At 58.3% G+C, this 19,571-nt stretch overlaps 2 protein-coding genes across 3 annotated transcripts in view; both read left to right on the top strand.

Annotated features, from left to right (window-relative positions):
• Window positions 1–1,579: 1,579 nt before the first annotated feature.
• DRC11L (dynein regulatory complex subunit 11 like) lies at window positions 1,580–13,154 on the top strand (the record flags this gene model as incomplete). Its single annotated transcript, XM_019655359.1, has 18 exons — window positions 1,580–1,981; window positions 2,869–2,988; window positions 3,276–3,461; window positions 4,469–4,540; window positions 5,967–6,172; window positions 6,625–6,709; window positions 7,179–7,304; window positions 7,459–7,534; window positions 7,893–7,999; window positions 9,007–9,090; window positions 9,189–9,247; window positions 10,036–10,118; window positions 10,298–10,405; window positions 10,907–11,106; window positions 11,532–11,618; window positions 11,790–11,967; window positions 12,342–12,580; window positions 13,050–13,154. Coding segments are annotated over 18 exons (2,523 nt in total), but the record flags the coding sequence as incomplete, so codon positions are not given.
• Window positions 13,155–15,040: 1,886 nt separating this feature from the next.
• Window positions 15,041–19,571, top strand: part of ASB10 (ankyrin repeat and SOCS box containing 10) — a 9,699-nt gene continuing 5,168 nt past the window's right edge. The window contains exons 1-4 of one of the 2 annotated variants that reach the window (XM_019655473.1): window positions 15,041–15,337; window positions 15,680–15,970; window positions 16,123–16,390; window positions 18,910–19,429. In XM_019655473.1, the coding sequence (XP_019511018.1) occupies window positions 15,091–15,337; window positions 15,680–15,970; window positions 16,123–16,390; window positions 18,910–19,429 (1,326 nt within the window). In that variant the 5' untranslated portion in view covers window positions 15,041–15,090. The remainder of the gene's footprint in view (window positions 15,338–15,679; window positions 15,971–16,122; window positions 16,391–18,909; window positions 19,430–19,571) is intronic. The other variant, XM_019655474.1, reaches the window with a different exon arrangement.

Below are 19,571 nucleotides of genomic sequence, written 5' to 3'. Positions count from 1 at the left end.
GGGGTGGGACTTAGTGAATTAGTGCAACATCCTCTCTGTTCTCTCTAACTGGATACACTAAGCTGTCGCCTTGGACTCCATGTGCTGGGAAGTCTCACCGCCATTACGGCTGCCGTTGCCATGCCGTCCTACATACTCCACACACATCTTCTCATGAAAAGCCTCACCTGGAGGTGCCCTGACATGAGAACTAATTATCCGCACGTGGGTCCCACAGCTAGAAGGGGACCCCTTAAGTCTCCGCTCTTCCCAACTCCCAATGGGTGTCCTACCTTGCTACTCAAGGTGCAATTCAGAGACCAGCTGTGTCTACATGGCTGGGAGCTTGATAGGAATGCAGAGTCTTGGGCCCGCCTCATTTTGACAAGATCCTTGGGTAACTCGCGCACTAATGCCTGAGACCTCCTCGTCTCTTGCTCCCCCTCGCTGCTGTCTCCCTTCTCCCCCTTTCCTTTGCCCTGTGCCTTATTTATGTGTTTATTCATAAGCCCCTACTTAACACTGAGCTGAAAAGATGCCCCCCCCCCCTTCCCGCACTGACCAGAGTCAGGAGGTAATGTTTTGTATTTTCCGGAGGATGGTCTCCTGAGCCTCCAGGACAGTCATCTACCAGAGTAGAGGATGCTGGCTCTGAATCCAGGAATATAGGGCTCCTCCAGCTGAGAAGTGTATTTGGAGTAATTAATGGCTTCACGACTAATATTCACCCAGAGCCTCACAGTTACAGGGTGACTTCAAATAGGGACCATTCTTTATTTAATCCTCCTAAGAAAAGTGAGGGCCACAGCTGACCCCACACGCTGCCCTAACCTTCCGAGGCTTGCTACGAGGGAGCCTGCCCTCCCTCCAGTAGGTCCTCTGAGATAAGTGTCCCCAATCCTGTCCCCGCGGCCCCCTCCCCTCACAGCCTTAGAACATTGAGACAATGGGACAGAACTCTGAAAACTGGGCTGTTCTGGCTTTGGGGGGGTGGAGACGGGGTGGAGGCAGGGTGGGACCAGAGAGGCTCTGTGGATTCTATGACCAGCTCACGAAGGGCAGCGTGAAGAGGGGGCACCATGTCTGAGGGGTGAGTGTCGGGCTGGAGTGGAGCCCCCAGGGCTGGAAGAGCAAAGGGCCTCTGGGGTCCTGTCAGGCTGGGGCCTCTGGGTGGGGAGAAGGCCTGGTGGCAGGGGGCGTTCCGTGCTGGGCCAGGCCTGGCGGGGCCCCAGGCTTTCACACAGCCACGCAGCTGTTCCTGCGTGTTAGCTTTGGTCCTTCAGACTTTCCTTGGGTTATTAATTCCAAAAGCAGGGCTCTGCACTGGGAAGGGGACTGTTCGCAACATGGGTCCCTCACCCCCACTTCCTGCCCACCACCCTAGGCCATTGTCTGGGCTGCACCCTCACCCTGGAGGGACCAACTGCCTGCTGACTCCAAAAGGCCTCTTCCTTATAAGGAGCCCCCTAAGGGCCACGTCCATTCTTCACTCTCCTAGTGACACCAAGCCCCAGTGTGCTCACTGTGACTCCCCTCCCATTCCCCCTGAGACCCCTCACGTCGCTGGGCTCCGCTTTGGAGCCATGAGCAACCTTAACGTCACACCTTCTGGAACCCCGCCGAGTTCACACTCCTCGGAGGCTCAGGGCGCGGCGTTCGGCGTTCGCTCTCCAGGGCTTGCCAACGCCTCTGGGACTCCTCCCACGGGACCCTGCAAGAGCTGCTGGACCGGGAGCAGCCCCTGCTTGAACCGGTGCCCAATCAGGAGCGGCAGTCCTTCCAGTACAGGCTCTCGTCGCTCTACCTGTGCTACCTGGGGCTGCTGCGCCGGTTCGACACCCTGTATGACCAGATGGTGCAACCGCAGAAGAGGCGGCTGCTGCGCCGCCTGCTGGACAGCGTGGCGGGCCGCGTGCTGGAGCTCAAGGAGGAGCTGGTGCGCGTAGACCTGTGCGAGACCCACTGCCTGGACCGCGTGCTTCAGGACCTCACGCTCACCCCGGTGCGCAGGCCCTGCGTGGAGCCATGTCCACGCCAGCGCGGGGTGGAGGTGGGGGTGGACTTGACCTCTTTTGGACATCCCTGGCGTTGGGGCATCTGCAAGGGGAGGAGGGCAAGCAGGTCAGCTCAGGGGATGAGGTTTGGTCTCCCGAGAAGGGCTTCAGGAACTGAGGTGGGAGGTGTGTGGATGCATGCAAGTAGCTGGGGGTGGCTAGAGAGTCAGGCTGGAGGTACAGCGTGGCTGGGCAGATCCAGGAACCACGAGGCATTGGTGATGAGTCCTCTAGAGCTTGCTCCTCAAAGTGTGGTCCGTGGGCCAGCAGCTTCAGCGTCACCTAGGAGCCTGCAGAATCTCTGGCTGCACCTCAAACCTACTAACCTGCAGCTGCCTTTTAACAAGACCCTCCGGTGATCTGTAAGCACCAACGGGCTACAGTGCACTGCCAGTCGGCCCCCAATTTCATGGTGCACTGCTCCACGTCCAAGGCAGTCTCAGCGTTTCCCCGACTAGCTACATCAAACTGAGCTGTGGAGCTGAAGAAACAAACAGATTCTCTGGGCCCTGCCATTCTGATGTGGGAGTACGGGGAGGGCCTAGGAGTCTGCATTTTAAGAGCTTCCTAGTTGATGCTCATGCACAGCCAGGTTTGGGACCACTGCCCATTAGCTACCATGATCCTCCAGAATTCAACTCCGGCCACGTGGTCAGGGCAGGGGAGAGAGGCATGACGGCCAGTGGGATCATAACCCAGAAATTTCCCAACCCAGGGCCCTAGGATGGAGGAAAACAGCACCAGGGTCTGTGTGGGCAGCTGAAAATGGCAATGGACCGTCCAGATGGCCCGGCTTTTGACCCCTGACCCTCCGTCCCCCCATATTGCCCCAAAGGCAGACCTGGAGGTTCCAATCCCCAAATACTTTGTGCTGGAGCAGTCCAGTGTTCTGAGGGAGCGAGAGCTGATGCTGGCAGAGATCCTGTCCAGAATGGGGTCGCTGTCCTTCGAGGAGGTAAGCAAGGAGACACTCGCCCAGACTCCGCCCATACCCCTGCTCCCGGAATAGAGATGCCACTCTCCAGGACGCAGAGAGGCCCTGCCCTGCCCTATACCCACCTCAGAGTGATCTTTGGCTGCTTTTGTGTCCAGCACCAAGATGGAGGGATAGGACTTGGTTACCTAGATACCCTGGGAGGGCCACGCCTCCAGCATGTCCTCTGGTTGCTGACCCCCCAGCAGGCTGCATGGATGCAAGCCCTCCCTCATCTTCTTCTGCTCCTTTGTCTCTGCTCTGGCCAGGGCGTTCCAGCAATGCACCGCACTGATGCCATAATCTTACTGCAAACGGCTGAGCGGGCCAGGCAGGGCCGGCTCCGAGCCACCTTCATGCGAGAGATTCGGGGAGAGGAAGAGAGGAATCAGAAGATGATGGAGGGCGGGTGGTACAAGTTCAGTCATGACCAAGCAGCTATCACCATACAGAAGGTAACCCTCCAGTGCCCAGGAGGAAGGTCAGGGTAATCACCTCCTCCAGGAAGCCTGCCGGGCTCAGCAATTGATGACAGAGGTGCAGGATCTCTGTCCCCAAAAGGACTTGAAGTGGGAGGCCATAAAAACCCCAGAAACAGAAGGATCATTAAAACAAGGGGAGAAAGATCCAAAACAGTGTAGCAGAACAGAATACATGATCATTCCAGCAACTGTTAAGACTGTGAAAAAGGCCAGTAAGGCCACTGAATGAAAGCACTTCGTTATCATGGGCCTTTCTTGCGCTAGTCCCAACAAGAGCCGGCTCACTGGGTGATGTTAGGGAGTAGAAACTGCCTGGCAGGTGCTGGCCCCGCCTCCCTCTGTCCAGGGCCCTACCCTCCACCGGCTAGCACAGGGCTGTCCACAGGTCTGAGAGCGGCTGGCGACCTGGGAGAAGAGCACTGGGCAAGGAGTCGGGAAACCTAGCCCCAGTCTCAGCTCTGCAGTGACGCACTTTGGGCCTGGGACAGGCCATGTCCTGTCTCCAGCCTCAGTTTCCTCGTGTCACAAATGTAGGGGGAGCGCCACCTACAGTCCCTACAGCACTGATGACTATGGGCCTGGGTGGAATCAAGTATTTATTCCAAATGCTGAGGGAGTTCTGAGACATGAGAGCTGCGAGTGCTTCTTGGAGAAGGTGGTGCTTGAACTCAGTGCCTCAAAAGATACCGCAGATTCGAGGGTGGAGATGAGGAAGGAAACGCCGGGCCCTTGCAGCTGGACTGCTTGGGTACATCTCTGCTCCGCCCTGTTCCTGGCTGCGTTGCTCAGGGTGGCAGTTGCCCACCAGCTGCCCTCCTGGAGGTGCCTCTCCTGCGTGCCTCCCCCGCCTTCCCCCCAAACCTTTCCTAACCAGACCTTCTGGAGAGAGTGTCTGCTGTTCCTCCCTGGGGCTGAGCCTGAGAGCCTCATCCCCTCAGAAATGCAGTGTGGGGAGTGTCTGGGCCCCTGTGTCCCCCCAGGTGTGGAGAGGCTACCTGCAGAGGAAACGCACTCAGCAGGACCGGCAAAGGGAGATGGAGTTCATCGGTATGGTGAGTCCCTCTTGCCTTGGGGGTGGGGGGGAGGAGCACAGGGCTGGGCAGTGCCTGGGGCCGTCGCCTCCTCTTTGTCCCTCTGTGCCCCCGCCCCGGAGCACAGCCCTGTCCAGCCCCTTGCTGCCCGCCACTCAGGGTTGTGGTGGGCATGGTGTAGGAAGGCAGGCTGGCACCAGGGGACCCTGAGGGGCCCTTCAGGGTTTGGTTGTTAAGCCACGTCCCTTCCCCATCCCTCCGACTCCTAGAGCCCTGAGAAGGATCTCAGGTGTAGGTGTGGGGTGAGGGACAGTACCACCGAACATCCGAGCATTCGGGGCCCTACACCTGTGCCTCTGGCTGGAAGAGAGGCTGCAGGGGTGGGCCCAGGAGTGGGAGGAGGGCTTAAGGCCAGAGGGAGGCTCTTACAGTCTCTGGGAGGACCGCGGGGGTGGGGCAAGTTCGGATGGGGCACCCCCATCACACTGGAGCGTTGTTTGGGAGCCATGGGCTCCTCATTTGCTCCGAGGGCCCCAGACTCGCTTCTGCCCTGCGTGCAGGGGTCAGGGAGCGGTGTGAACGACATGAGTGAGCACGTGGGGGAGTGTGGATGGGAAGAGGGGCAGACCCGGGGGCGAGGGGGTGGGGGTGCAGAGAAGGCGAACTCCCTGAATCTGTCTTTTGCCCTCTGATCCTTGCTTCATCCAGCTGGTCTCCACTGACAGGAATGGAAGGGTGACAGGGATGAGGGACATGAACCCTGGGAGGGGCTTTGCGGTGGGCAGAGCCGGTGGAGACCTGGCTGATAAGGGGGCTTGGGGAGGGGACTGCGGGGGCCAGAAGGATTGGCGTCCAGGGCTGGGGTGGCTGCTCCAGGAGCCTCGGGGACATCAGAAGAAGGCAGGGCCCGGGGCTGCTGTGTGGGAATGGATGGCAGGGACTCGCTGGGAGGCTGGGGAGCTGGACCCCTAGGAGGCCAGCGCCAGGCCTTGGCAGGGAGGGGCAGGGGTGCCTGGCATGGCGGTGGGTGAAGAATGAACCTGGCCTCCCGGCCCATCAACAGTGTGAGCTCAGCGTTTTCAGTAATTGTCTCTGCGCGGAGTGATATTTAAAATACATTTGGGAGCCAATGAGGCGGGAAAGTGGCTGCTAGCACGGCTGCCAGCACAGGAGCCGGGCGGGGGTGTGGGTGGGGGCTGGGGCCGGAGGCTCGCAGGGGAGGGCGTGCTGAGGGAGCGGAGCAGGGGGGCCAGCCCGGATGCATCCAGCAAACTCATTATCAGAGTAATTTACACAGACGAGTTTCGGCTCCAAACACAATTTCTCCTGATGTAGGCATGCCCGTTGTTCCGTGTGGGTGTGTATGCGAGGCCTCGCGTGCGCCGTGTGTCGGAGATGAGTGGGGGGCAGGTGTGTGCGTGCCTGAGGCCGAGCCCCACTTCCCCAGCTCCCCTCTCCCAAGCGGGGGGAACCCTTGGGCGACGTGTCCCAGGCCTGCCCCGGGGAGGACGCTGGGAGGCGCCGCCAGATGGAGAAGGAAGAGGAGTTCCAACTGGCGCTGGTGAAGACCCAAGACGCTCTCAGAGAGACCGAGGGGCCCGTCATGAAGGAGAAAATGCAGGAGCAGATCCGACAGTGGCTCATCGAGTGCCAGTCAGTGTCCCCAGCCTCAGCGGACTCGACCCTCAGCCCCTTTCCCTCCTCACCTGTGTCCTCACACCTGTCCTGTCCTCCGACCCAGAGCACGGCCTTTTCTCCATTCACCCCCATCTCCCGGACACACCGCTAACACATGTGGTCTAAGCCTGGGGCCCCCCAACCTACAGGACCATCTCCACACGTGGCTTCCCATTTTCCCAGATGGAAGGGAAATGGCAGAATAAGATGGGAAAAGCCTCCGGGAATGTCCCCCGAGTCATCTGTCCTTTCTATTCTGAAACTGTCTGTTTCTTCCCTCTCTCCCTCAGTTTCCCTGGTCCTTTGTTTTGGCCCATCTTCCTCTCTCTCCGTCTATTCACCCATCCTCCCACCCCTTCCTCTACCCATCCATCCATCCGTCTATCCACCCACATGTCCATCTCTCTGACCATCTTCTGTTCACTTAGTGCCCTTACTGGCCGATTCCCTGATTATCCAGATGAGTCTTTAGGTGGATCCTACCTGATCTTTGCAGACAAGACTCCAGCACAGGTACCCTGGAGGTGGGGGCGGGAGACTTCCTGTGGCTGATGGGGTCTCAGGTTACAGAGAGGAGGAGTACAAGCTGAGGATGGCCGTGGGGTGGAGGGCGAGGTCAGCCTTAATGGCGGCAGGGGTGTCTGGAGGAAATACATGTAGTTAGCAAGACTGTAGGGGCAGGAGGAGGGAACCTGCGTCCGGAGAGGCATCCTTGGCCAGGGAGAGGAAATGTCTGGTGAGACATTGTGGCTCCAGACCCCCGTGGGCCAGGAGAGAGCAGCAGCTCTGACTAGAACACCCCATCACCCGGTGCCCCTCTTCCTGGGCCCCAGGGAAACCTCTGGACTTTCCACCATTTGCAACCCCCAGTTCCCCTAGGCTTTGAGGACCCTCAGTGTACCCCAGCCACAGGACCTGGGTTCTCTTGTTTCTGTAAAACCCCCTTGATCTTTTTTTAAACGTCTTTTATTCTTGGTCACAGGTGAAAATGGAACTGGAGATGCAGGTCCAGGAAACCAAGAAAAAGAACCAAGAGAAAAATAAGGAAAAAGAAATGGAGAAAAAAGAGAAGAAGAAGAAAGGGAAGGAAAAAAAGACGAAGGTGGAGGTAAGGCAGCTCTTGGACGTGTGGACCAAGCGGGCAGAGAGAGCCCACTTGTCTGAGGGGCTTCCGGTGGGAAGGCTGGTCTGGGTGAGAGCTGGGGTCAGAGCTGATGATGGTGGAGGTGAGGGGTGCAAGTCACAGGATGTTTCTCTTCTAGGAAGCAGATAAAATGCTGAAAGTGTTGCCGTCCAAATTTATACCCATGATTAATGCTGGACATGAGGAGTATAAAAGTAAGAGGGCAGAAGCCTGGGAAGGTGTCCAGGCTTTGTGGGGCCTTAGGGGGACCCTTGGCCCTGGGGAAAGTGGACATCTGCCACGTAGACCGTGAGGTGGCAGTGTGGGTGTGTAGGCCAAAGGAAAATGCCAAAGGGAGAGGGGTGGGCAGCGTTATGGGTTTAGGTCTGAGTCCCGCAGTCGCAGGCCTGGGGATCAGCCCTCTGTCTGTGGTCTCGGTAGAAGCAGCGGCAGGGAGCTGGGTGGGCAGAGGGGGACCAGCCTGGGCGAGGTTCCTGGCCCATGTGGTGAGCATGTGTGCGAGGACACCTGGGACTCTGCCCTCCACGTATCTGTCCGTCTCTCCACGCTCAGATCTGTGGAAGAACCCGTATGACAGCTTACACCCCCGTCAGAGTTTCGACCCCGAGACCCTCCGGGTGGAGAAGAGGAAGGAGTTGGAGCTGGAGATCCGGACACAGGTGGGTGTGCTGGCTCAGGGCTTTGCGGCAGGCCCCCTCTTCCCGCAGGGCTCCAGCTGCTTCGGGCTCTGTCCCTGTGGTGCTCCCTCCTCACGTCCCTCGTCTGTCCATTCTCTGCAGCATCCTCTAGGCCAGCGGTTCTCAACCTTTCACAGGGGTCGCCTAAGACCATCGGAAAACACATATTTTCGATGGTCTTAGGAACTGAGACACCGCTCCTCTATCCGTCTCCAGGCTCACATGCAGATACGCCCACATACGAGTACCCGGCGACCCCTGTGAAAGGGCCGTTCGACCTCCAAAGGGGTCGCGACCCACAGGTTGAGAACCGCTGGTCTAGGCACTGCCTTCCCTACGTAGTCCATCTTGGTCCATCTCGGACCCCGCTGTCCTCTGCCTCCTCCCCCAGCCCTCTTTCTCCGTGGGTTGGGGGTGGAGATGTAGCCTGGGGGTGAGGGAATGGGAGGGGCTCTGAGCCGAGGCCACACCCACCATCATCCTCACCAACTCTTAAAAGAGCTTCTGCGAATTACCAGCCCCCGTGTCAAGTCCTTGGAAGCATTAGATCATGTGAGCTTTTCAACAACCTCTGAGGGAAGCACGGTGATTTTCCTGAGGTTAAGTGTGAGAAAACTGACCCTAAGAGGTCATGCAACTGCTCAAGGTCACACAGACTCTGAGGGGTGGGGTCTGGGGCTTCCAAGGACAGCTGGTTGACCCCATGCTGACGGCTTCGCCCCACTGCTGCCAGTGGAGAGCAGGGCTCATGCGTGAGCAGGATGGGGGTTCAGATGGAGCATGGATGGAGGCAGGGGCCAGGGAGAGCCACCAAGGCTGAGAGCTCCAAAGAAACACCTGGCAGGTTGGCGGCCACCTGCTGCCCTCGCTGGGCTCCACCGGCTCTGCCCTGAGGCTCCTGCCCCCACCCCCCAGCCTCTGCCCTCACCTCTCCCACCTGACCTCCCCAGCCGCTGGTTGCCCCACCACACTCTCTGCTGTCTCCCTAGGTGGACGAGCTGATGCGTCAAGAGCTAAAGAACCTGCGCCTGGCTGTGGACAGGGAGGAGGGGAGACTCTTGAAACTTCCAAAGGCAAGATGAGGGGTTTGGACTGGGACCCACCGGGGAGGGCACACCGTGGGCGAGGCACGGAGCGGAGGACAATGTCCTGTGTGCCGGTTTCCAACCAGAAAAACACTGGGAAAAAAGCTGGGAAGAAGAAGAAGGAGAAAGACCTGACCTCAACCAGGTAGGAGACCTTTCACCTTACTGTGGGCAGTGGAGCACGCCCTGGCCCAGGACAGATCTGGCTGCTGGTCCTGGTTCTGTTGCTGTGTGACCTTGGGAAAGTCACTTACCTCTCCAACTCCCTGTCCTTATTAACCAAGTACCTCCCCTGCCAAACTCACAAGATAGCTGTGAGGATCACATAGAAACATAAGAAAGTGCTTTGAAAACGGTGATGCAGAAAAAGATGTGAGTGGAGTATTGTTCTAAATGGTCCCTGGTCCCTGTTCCTCCCTCTGACCTTTGCCTTAATCAGCTGTGTCCCCTCCAGAGCTATCACCCCTGGCCTTCCTGCTTTGAAGCGTTGAAGAACTTGTCAGTGGTCCCTTTTTACTCCTCTGGTGGAGCGAGTCATGCGCACATTGATGTTCGCTGCTTTCACTGCCATCCCACCCAGAGCATGTATGCCTTAAATGTGGGTTTCTGGGGAGAAACCCACCTAAACAACTGGGTTTCTGGTGGTGGAACTTTGGGCCGTGAGCAGACTGAGGAAAGGAATATCTCAGAGGGCGCTGGCCCTTCTCACAGCCCCTCCACCCACAGAGCACCCACTGTGGGCAGAATGCCTTCTGGGCCAGTGGGCTGGTGCCGCGCCTTCTGACGCTGGTTGTCCAGTGGCTCTGTTGATATTTTTAACCACAGGATGTTGGGCAGGGGGGCCCCTGGGCCCCCTCTTCTCATGCCTGTGGCACTCATCTCTGTCTCCATATCCCTTCGTCCTCGGGGGCCCCCTGCACCACCTTCTGCCAGGTCCGTGGACTCTCTGTTTGAAGAGCTCGTTATCTTGGGCTTTCTAAAGAAGAGCAAGACCGTGGCATTGAAAGACTATGTGGGTGAGACACCCCCCACCCCAGCGTCAGCTCCCAGGCTGAGGAACGGTGCCCAAGGCGTCCGGCCACAGCCTTCCTGGTGACCGACTGACACCCTCTGAAGTGACCCTTCTCCTTGTATGGCTCTCTTTTCTGGCCTGCCCAAATGGGTCCCACTCACCAGGTGGCCACCTGTCCCCCAGGTGACTGCCTCTATCTTGGATCTACTCTGAGTTTGGCCAAGAAGTTGCCCATGCCTTCCCTGTTTGACATACGACAGAACATGGCCTTGTACGGGGTCCTTCGGCTCGGTGAGACGCCCTGTGGGAGGGACGCTTAGGGTGGCTGAGGCTGGCATGTGCACCCTGAGCCTCCAATCCCCGGTGCCAGGACCAGTGGTGGACTCTTCCGGCCCCTTACTCAATCCCAAGTGACGTCTCATACTCTGTCCCATTCCCAGAAGACTGGGGTCTTTCTGAAGCGGGTTGATCCCATGCCCTTTAGTTGCACCCCTTCTTAATGCAGGGGTGAAAACAGATGGTGTGGGAAACAGAAAGGGCAGTGGAAGGGGCAGAGGGCTCCCTCCTGACACCCACGTGTTGTCATTGCGATTGCTGAGTCGTTGAAGTCCTCTAGGGTGCCACTCTTGTCTTGCTTGCCTGGGGACTGCTCAGGTGTTGGGGGAGGCAGTGCGGGCAGGACCTGAACCTCATCCCACCCAGCCCCTACCTTGGGCCTCACCTGACACAACGTCCCACCCCGGGCCCCCTGCTGGCCCACTGTCTGCCTCTGGCCCTGGTTTCCTCTCTCAGGTTCCTCAGAAATACACGCCATGGCTCCCCACATCCGCTCCCTCCTCCTGGTGGGCCCCTCCGGCACGGGGAAGAGGATGCTGGTGAACGCGGTGTGCACGGAAACCGGCGCCAACCTGTTCGACCTGTCACCCGGCAACCTGCAGGACAAATACCCTGGCAAGACCGGGGTGCAGATGATAGTACACATCGTCTTCAAGGTTTGGCATTTCTAGTTCTCAGACTGTGACAGCAGAGCAGGGTGGGCTTTATGCTCAGCTGGTCACACATCTGCCTAGTTGGTGTGACTTCAGGAACTGTGAGGTCCTTACCAAGCCCTGCTAGGATCTTGTGGACACCTGAAGGCCCAGTGATGGGACAGGTGGGTGGAAGTGAGGAGGAAAAAGAGGCTTAAGATGAAGCACCCCCACCCCCACTCCTCAGGGACGGCAGGGACTGTTCACATGAGGTGTGATGGGTGTGCAAAGGGCTGGTAGGTGAGGTTGGCAGGATGTGGGAAGTAGAAGCCGGAGCTCCGAGGCCACCACTGCCCGAGGCTGGCCCTGACCCTGGCTTGGACCAGATGGGGAGGCGAGCCTTGCCCAGGGATGTCTAACGCCAGGTTTTTATTCTCTGACCTGTCCAGGTGGCTCGACTCCTACAGCCCTCTGTGATCTGGATTGGGAATGCCGAGAAGAATTTCTATAAGAAGGTCCCAAAAGACGAGAAGGAGGTGAGGGAGCGTGGGCAGGCGGCATGAGCCCGTGGCCGCTCCAAACCTCCCCCGCTGCTGCAGCCTGCCTCTCAGGGTCCACGTGAGGCTGAGAAGGTGCCCCGAGAACTTAGAAGCCCGTCTGATAGGTCACTGTGTCCTGAACCCACCACCCCTCCCTCCCCGGAGCAGATGGACCCAAAGCGAATAAAGAAGGACCTCACCAAGGCCCTGCGGCTGCTGAAGCCCGGAGACCGCGTGATGCTCATAGGAACCACTGAGCGGCCCCAGCTGGCTGAGAGAAAGGGGCTGTGCCAGGCCTACGAGCGGGTCGTCATCATGTCGCGCCCCGATTACGCTTCCCGCTACGGTGAGGCCCGGGATGTAGGGACAGCCCAGAGAAGGGGTCCAGGGACCACGCCTGCCAAAGCCTCCCCACCCTTGTTCCCATCCCCCACCCCTGCTCGGAGCAGTACCTCCACGGCCAGGTGCTCTGGCAGCGCCGCTACTCCCGTGGCCCAGTGGCCTGGGTCCTGGCACGGTTCTGTGGCCACAGGCAGGCCACCTGAGTACTTGGCGTCTCATTTCCTTGTGTTGAGTGGGGACGGACGATCCCTGCCTTCCTGGGAGGAGTGGCGGTGTTGGACATAGAGACGCTCGCTCTCCACAAGCATACAGCTTGTTTCAGACCCAGGCGTGGCATCCGCCGCCTCTCCCTGCCCCGTGTCTTCCCCATACCTGCAGTGCTCTGGAAGCATATGCTCGAGGCCCAGGGAGTCCAGGTGACCCCGAGCCTGGACATCAGTGCCCTGGCCAAAGTGTCCGAAGGCTACACAGCTGGCCGCATTCTCAAAGCCATCCAATCCGTGCTGACCAAGCGGCGGCTCGTATGGTTGCCCAAGCGGCCCCTGGTGGCCTCAGAGTTCCTGGGTCATCTGGCGAAGCTGGATCCGGTGTACCGAGAGGAGGAGGAGTCCCTGAAGGTGCGGCTGAGGGTGGGGAGCCCAGAGGGAGGGTCGCGGGTCGGCCCTCTGGAGCCCCAGGTGCACAGCCTACCTTCGCCTGCTCTCTCTGCTCCCCCGTGGAGTTCATGCAGCCTGGAGGGGAACAGGAGGCCACAGCGCAGGGCATGTGGGCAGCAGCAGCCACCTGGTTTCCTTGAGGGTGGGCGCCTGGAAGCTGGTTCTGGCACCAGCTGCCACCCACGTCCCCGCCTCTGAGTCAGTGGCCACCCCCAGGGTGGTAGGATGGCCGTGGGAGCACAGGAACAGAGGGCTGCAGGGCGGAGACAGGAGGGCTTGACCCCGACAGTGGCCGACACTGGGGCCTGGAGCGTGTGGTGGGAGCAATAGAAACCAGGGGTCCAGCAGGACGCTGACCAGGAGGAAAGGAGAAAAGGCTGTTGAGGGGAGATCAGGTCAGGGCCACTTACCTCCCCCCCTTCTGACCCAGGACTGGTACTTCAACACCCCGCTGGGCAAGAAAATGGCGAAATTTGCCAAGGACCAGGAGGCCGAGGCGGCCAGGCTGGCAAAGGAGAGGAAGCAACGGAAGTGACGGCTGAGGCTGAGGGCCTGACAGTAGCAGCGGGACTGGGCAGCACTCCGAGGGCAAAGGGACCAGCGAGCAGAGGCATAAACACCCCGATGGCTTGGGGACCAACCCTCTTTGTTCACCTCTGTGCTTCTGCCCCTTGTTCTGTGTCCCCTGCCCGTGCCCAGCCTCCGCCTCTCACCCCACCCCTCCCAGTGCTCTGACCCCGGGTCCCTGTCCTCTGAACCCACCCGCCTTCATCTCCTGGCTTTCCACCCCCTTTCCTCCTTGAGGTACATAAGGGTGGGAAATAGGAAGAGAAGACGAGAGGGAGCGGGGAGAGCAGGAGCAGGAAGGTCTCCGGAAGGAGAGGAAAGGAGAAAAGCAGGCGTCTGGGGGTCAGCAGACCCTGGCCAGCACCCCGTTGACACTGACGCCCTGTGTGGTCTGCATAGTCCTTTCCTGTCTCTGGGCCTCACTGTCCTCATCTGTAAAGTGAGGAGAGGTTGGACCAGCCAATCCCCAAGGTCCCTTCTACTCTCCGGCTGGATTATTCCTACAAAGGTGTCTGGGAAGTCAGGGAGGTGCTGGGGTGGGGAGGAGAAAGGGTGTGAGGAGACGGAGGTGTCGTGGCCGGAGCAGGGGCTGTCGGTGGACCCGTTGGCTTCTCTGAGTGGCCTTCGCCTCTTTCCTCTGGAGACTACCCCCGCCCCTTCCACCTGCCCAAGCTCTGCCCTCCACCCTTTAACCCAGAGCCTGGCCCCAGGGGGCTGAGTGGGACACAGCTCCTGTCCCTGGATGGAAATCCGTCTGTGGGTCCCCCTTGTGGGGAGAGAAGAGATGGGTGGGGGGCTGGAGTCACGAAACTGGAGCAAGGACAACCATGCCGCCAAGGGCTGGGAGCCCTGGGGTTCTCCCAGAAGAAGCAAAGGGTGTGTGAAGAAAGGTAAGGCGTGTTCCACCTTAGGTCATAGAGGCAGTGAGGGGCAGGTGTGGTGAGACCCCGGGGACGGGAGGGAGCCTAGGGCTGGTGGTGGGCAGCAGAGGCTTAGCTGAGCCCAACAGCTGGGTTTGAGTTTTTCTCCTCTTTTTCATGTGATCTCCCCAAATGAAAGGGGCCTCATTATCGTGATGTCCCTGAATAGGTAGTGTCTCCTTCCTTCCCACTCTCAAGCTGAGACCCCCTCTAACCGTGGCAGGGACGGGAGGTCCAGGGGTCATCCAGGGAGATGGGGGGTCAGCACGAGGATGGCTGCGGGGAGTCAGCCCCCAGGATGGGTGGCGGGGATTCTATCGCTGCCTGCGGGGAGCCCTGTTCCCCTGGGTAGAGTCTGTCTTCCTAAGAACCCCTGGAGGGGTACTTCATGAGGAGGCCTTCTCTGCCGTTTGTCACTACTGTGAACCCCTCCTTAGGTTTGGGAGGGTAAAGGCGTGGGGATAATTGGTGACATTTGGGAGGGTAGGAGAAATTATATGCACCCACCTCCCCTCCCTCTGGGATCACAGCACAAGCTGCTGGAGACGGCTTAGTGGGGTACCTGATAGGTAAAGAGACTAAGAAATGGCAGCTGGAGCGCCCCACCCCACCCACTTCTAGTCCCTGCTCTGCGACAAGTTGTCACACCTGGGGCCAATCACATCCCACCTCTGGGCTCGTTTTGCTTTTACCTGTGAAGTTGTGATTGATGCCACCGTCTGAGTGGTCCCTTCAACCCTGCTGCGGACAACTCGGGGTGAAGCTCAGCGTCGGAAGGCTCCGCCGTCCCTCAGTCTCCAGGCTTTCCTAGCTCCCACTGTCAGCCTGAGGCCGCATTCCCTGGGAATGACAGCTAGGACAGTAGGGGCTATTTATGGCTTGGTTCTCCTGCCCCTCCCACCCCGGGCCTGCGAGGGCCCCGCACCCACCTGCCGGCATTGCCCTGAGTCCTGCTTCTTTGACTCTCTCTCCCAGAAACTGGCCATGCCTGGGAGAAGGAGCTCCCCTCCTCACTGGGGACACCGTCTGGGGTGCCTCCCCTCAGCTCCTGCCTGCCGAGGCTGGGGGACCCCCGGGGCATTGCCGCTGCTGTGCCGTGACATGGCCCTGCAGAACGCCCTATACACTGGAGACCTGTCAAGGTTGCTGGAGCTGTTCCCCCCGCACAGCACGGCTGACCTGCTGCTGGAGAGCCGGGCTGCGGAGCCTCGCTGGAGTAGCCACCAGAGAGGTAAGGGGCGGTGGGGGCGGGGGCTGAGGCCCGGGGGGCTGGCTAGGCTGACCGCGTCAGGCACAGAGGCACCAAGTGCTTGAGGAAATGAAGAAGCCCCTGGCAGCTTCTCCCTCACCCCAAAGCTTGCCTAAACCTTGTCCCAGGAGCAAAGTCATGCGGAGCCCAGAATAGCTCCGGGGAACCTCGTGGCCGGATCAGGCTCAGCTCAGGGACACAGACACCCTCTCCCTCCACCGCGTTCCTCCTTTTTCTGTCTTTGCTTTTGGCCCCACCGCTCCTTCCCCGGCAACCCCTTTCTCATATGCTCACACTCTGTCCTCATGAGCTGGTCTCCAAAAGAATGCAGGGGACAGGAAGAGCCCCTGGGTGACAGACATGCGCTCTGCGCCAGGCTGGTGGAGAAGCCCAGCAGAGGGCCCGCAGAGCACCCGGAGTCGGGCCCGGGACCCATCGTCACCCGCACGGCCTCGGGACCTGCTCTGGCCTTGTGGCAGGCAGTGCTGGCAGGGGACGTGGGCTCTGTCTCCCGCATCCTTGCTGACTCCAGCACGGGCCTGGCACCGGATTCCGTCTTTGATACCAGTGACCCAGAGCGATGGAGGGACTTCCGCTTCAACATCCGAGCTCTGAGTACGGGCCAGGGGCCCTGGGGGTCTGCGTGGGCGTGGGGAGGCTGGGATGGAGCCCTGGGCTCCCTCTTCCCGGCCTCTGCCAACCTCCCCATTGCCTGGCAGCGCTCTGCCTCCCTCAGGGTCTGAGGCCCATGTCCCCTCTCTCCCTAGGACTCTGGTCTCTGACATACGAAGAGGAGCTGACCACTCCACTGCATGTGGCAGCCAGCCGGGGCCACACGGAAGTTCTGCAGCTGCTGCTGAGGAGGCGGGCCAGGCCCGACAGTGCCCCCGAGGGCCGCACCGCCCTGCACGAGGCCTGTGCTGCCGGCCACGCTGCCTGTGTCCATGTGCTGCTGATGGCGGGAGCCGACCCCAACATCCCTGACCAGAACGGGAAACGCCCCTTGCACCTCTGCCAGGGGGCTGGCACCCTTGAGTGAGTGACTCCTCACCTCAACCCCCATTCCACTTTTAGGGGAGACAAAGAGGTGACCTCAGGGAGGAAGGGGGAGCATTCAGGCTGAGTGGGCTGGGTGGAGGAGTCAGCGCTCAGATAGGATGTCGGGATGCAATTGCTCCCCAAATCATCCAGCCAGTGGCCTCAAGAACTATGGAATGACCTGAACTTGGGACAGGTTCTGTTTCCCCAGAGATGGAGGAGGGGTGTGGTGGGGGCCAGCTGCATGGCCTGTATTGGGGAACTTGTCTGGGTTCATTGTGGGGATCCACACTGTACTGAAAAGTTTTAATGTTTTCTCAGCTTATCCTATGTTCCAGGCAGTGTGCTAAGTACACCGCCAACTAAGGCACAGTCCTCCCGTCAGGGACTGGCTGTCCACTGATCTAGATTGGCTTTAGAGAATAGCGGCCCCCAGTTATGGCCTGCAGTGGTCCCTGGGGGCAGGGTCTGGCTTTCCACTTGGCAGATCTGGTATTTCCAGATTGATAGGCACTCTCAGATAAATGGGTTCCAGGACTGAGTCCAACCAATCAATCTCACAAGAAACTGATGGATATACCCAAATGTGACAACATATTACAATATTTACTGTAGGGAACATTCCTTTACAGCGACATAAGTAATTATGCCCTATGTATAGAGAACCTTGGAGGATGAGTTCTCACAATTTTTTGATGGGCATGGAATCCCTGAAAGGGAGCCTTGGAAAAATCTATAATCTAGCTGCACATACAATGGAGGCTTTCTCTCTACTGACTGCACACCTGCCAAATTTCACATTTTGCCCCTGAATGGTGCCAAATTTTTTATCCTTGCATCCTGCTTTCATGGACCTTTGCCCACCTGGTAACCTTGTCAGCCTTTAGAGGACCCCACTGACTTCTCATATTGTGGTTGAAGATGTGTTTGTCTTATACCAGCATGGTCCAGTAGAAATACAACGTGAGCCATGTAGGTAATTTAAAATATTCTAGTAGCCTTATCACAAAATGAAAAAGAAGCAGGCGAAATTAATTATTTAAACAGTGATGAAATATATGTAGCACAAAATTTACCATTTTGACCATTTCTAAGTACCTCATATGAATAGAATCATATCATGGTTGTCCTTTAGTGACTGGCTTATATTACTTAGCATAGTGTCCTCAGGGTTCATCCACACTGTAGCATAGGTCAGAATTCCCCTCCTTTTTAAAGGCTGGATAATATTCTATTGTATGTGCATTTATCCATTCATCTACGGATGGACACTTAGTTTGCGTCCATGTTTTGGCTATTGTGAAAAGTGCTGCTGTGAACATGGGTGTATAAATATCTGTGAAACAGGTGAAATTAATTTTAATAATATATTTAATACAGTAGATCCAAAATGATATCATTTCAACATGTAATCAATACAAAGAAACTAGGAGATAGTTTACATTCTTGTTTTGTACCAAGTCTTCAAATTGGTATGGATTCTACACTTACAGCGTGTCTCCGTTAGGACAAGCCATGTCACAGTGCTCAATAGCCACGTGTGGCTGGTGGCTACTGCATTGGACAATGCAGTTCTCTACTCAGTCCCACATTTTTAGTGCTGGCCATGTTCCAGCCCAGCCTCCCTGACATCACACCCAGTGACAGTCCTTCCTTCCTGTCTTGAGTAAGCAAATATATATTTACACTTATTATGGCGAATTTCAAAAACATAGACATGTGGGCAGGATAATGTAATGAGCCCCACATGACCCATCAGCATCGATACCTCCCACTGCCCCCGCCAAATGCTGCCCTCTGAGCCCTTAGGATAACAGCTTTTCAGGCGTTCTCTCATCAGGCCCACAGCAACATCTTCTAAGTTCAGGTCTCAGCAATTATCCCCATTCGACAGCTGAGGACACTGGAGCTCATCTTAGCAAAGAGGCCAAGGCCCTTGGCCTTGAATTTTGGTACACATGTTCTTACAGGCAGACACAACCCTCCGTGCGGCCGGTGAGGGGCAAACCCGGCTGGAAAATTTGGGTTTTGTTGTTCTTTGTCCCACTGCTTCCATTTCCACGTGTGCCCACGGCCAGGCCCCACTCCCCGCTTCCTCCTCCAGTCCCTCCAACTGCCCTGCTGCCCCTGGACCCGAAGGCCAGCGCCTCCCCTTGCTAGCTGCGTGAATATGGGGGAGATCCTCACACCCTCGGGGCCTCGGCTTCCTCATCTGAACTTGCCGTAGGAATAATGTGAGCCTAGCACAAGTGAGTGAGCGTGTAAGGCCCTCAGAAGGCACCTGTTCTAAGTGCATCATGGCCGATCATGACTTTTCCTCTCACCAAGGGTTTGGGGCATTATTCCTGCAGACAGTGTGTGAACTTGAAAAGAGGGCATTGTTGACCCTGCCGCACGTAGACAGAATCAGGAACCACCCGAAGCTCTGTCATGTTTGCTTTGCTCAGACTGGTGGGAAGGCAGGGATGAAGGTCTGCACCCCATGTCCCTCCCCACTGCCGTCTCGCCCTCACTAGGTGTGTAAAGCTACTCCTGAGGTTTGGGGCGAACGTGGATGGTCGGTCTGAGGAGGAGGAGGAGACCCCTTTGCATGTGGCCGCTCGGCTTAGCCATGTGGAGCTGGCAGACCTACTTCTGAGGCACGGGGCGTGCCCCGATGCCCGTGACGCCGAAGGCTGGACCCCGCTGCTGGCTGCCTGTGACATCCGCTGCACATCTCCTGCCGACGCCGAAGCCACCACGGCCCGCTGCCTCCAGCTGTGCCGCTTGTTGCTCTCAGCTGGCGCTGACCCAGATGCTGTTGACCAGGACAAGCGGCGGCCCCTGCACCTGGCCTGTCGCCGTGGCCACGCGGCTGTCGTGGAGCTACTCCTGTCCTGCGGTGTCAATGTCAACATCATGGACTACGGGGGACACACGGCCCTGCACTGTGCTCTGCAGGGCCCACCCGCGGCCCTGGCCCAGAGCCCAGAGCGCGCAGTGCGGGCTCTGCTCAACCACGGCGCAGTCCGAGTCTGGCCTGGGGCCCTCCCCAAGGTACACGGCTGGGGGCCGAGGGAGGGCAAAGGTGAGCGGACAGGAGACCCAGTGATGCAGCCCGGAACACTTGGTATTTGATAGGTCAGGTCAGTCTTTCATTCCAAAGTCAGCAAGGCCCAACAGGGGGCAAAGGTGAGGA

The sequence above is a fragment of the Hipposideros armiger genome, unplaced genomic scaffold (assembly GCF_001890085.2).
Source record: "Hipposideros armiger isolate ML-2016 unplaced genomic scaffold, ASM189008v1 scaffold_239, whole genome shotgun sequence".
NCBI classification, from domain to species: Eukaryota; Metazoa; Chordata; class Mammalia; order Chiroptera; family Hipposideridae; genus Hipposideros; species Hipposideros armiger.
Note: the sequence above shows the minus strand (reverse complement) of the source record. Positions and strands in the feature narration are given on the sequence as shown.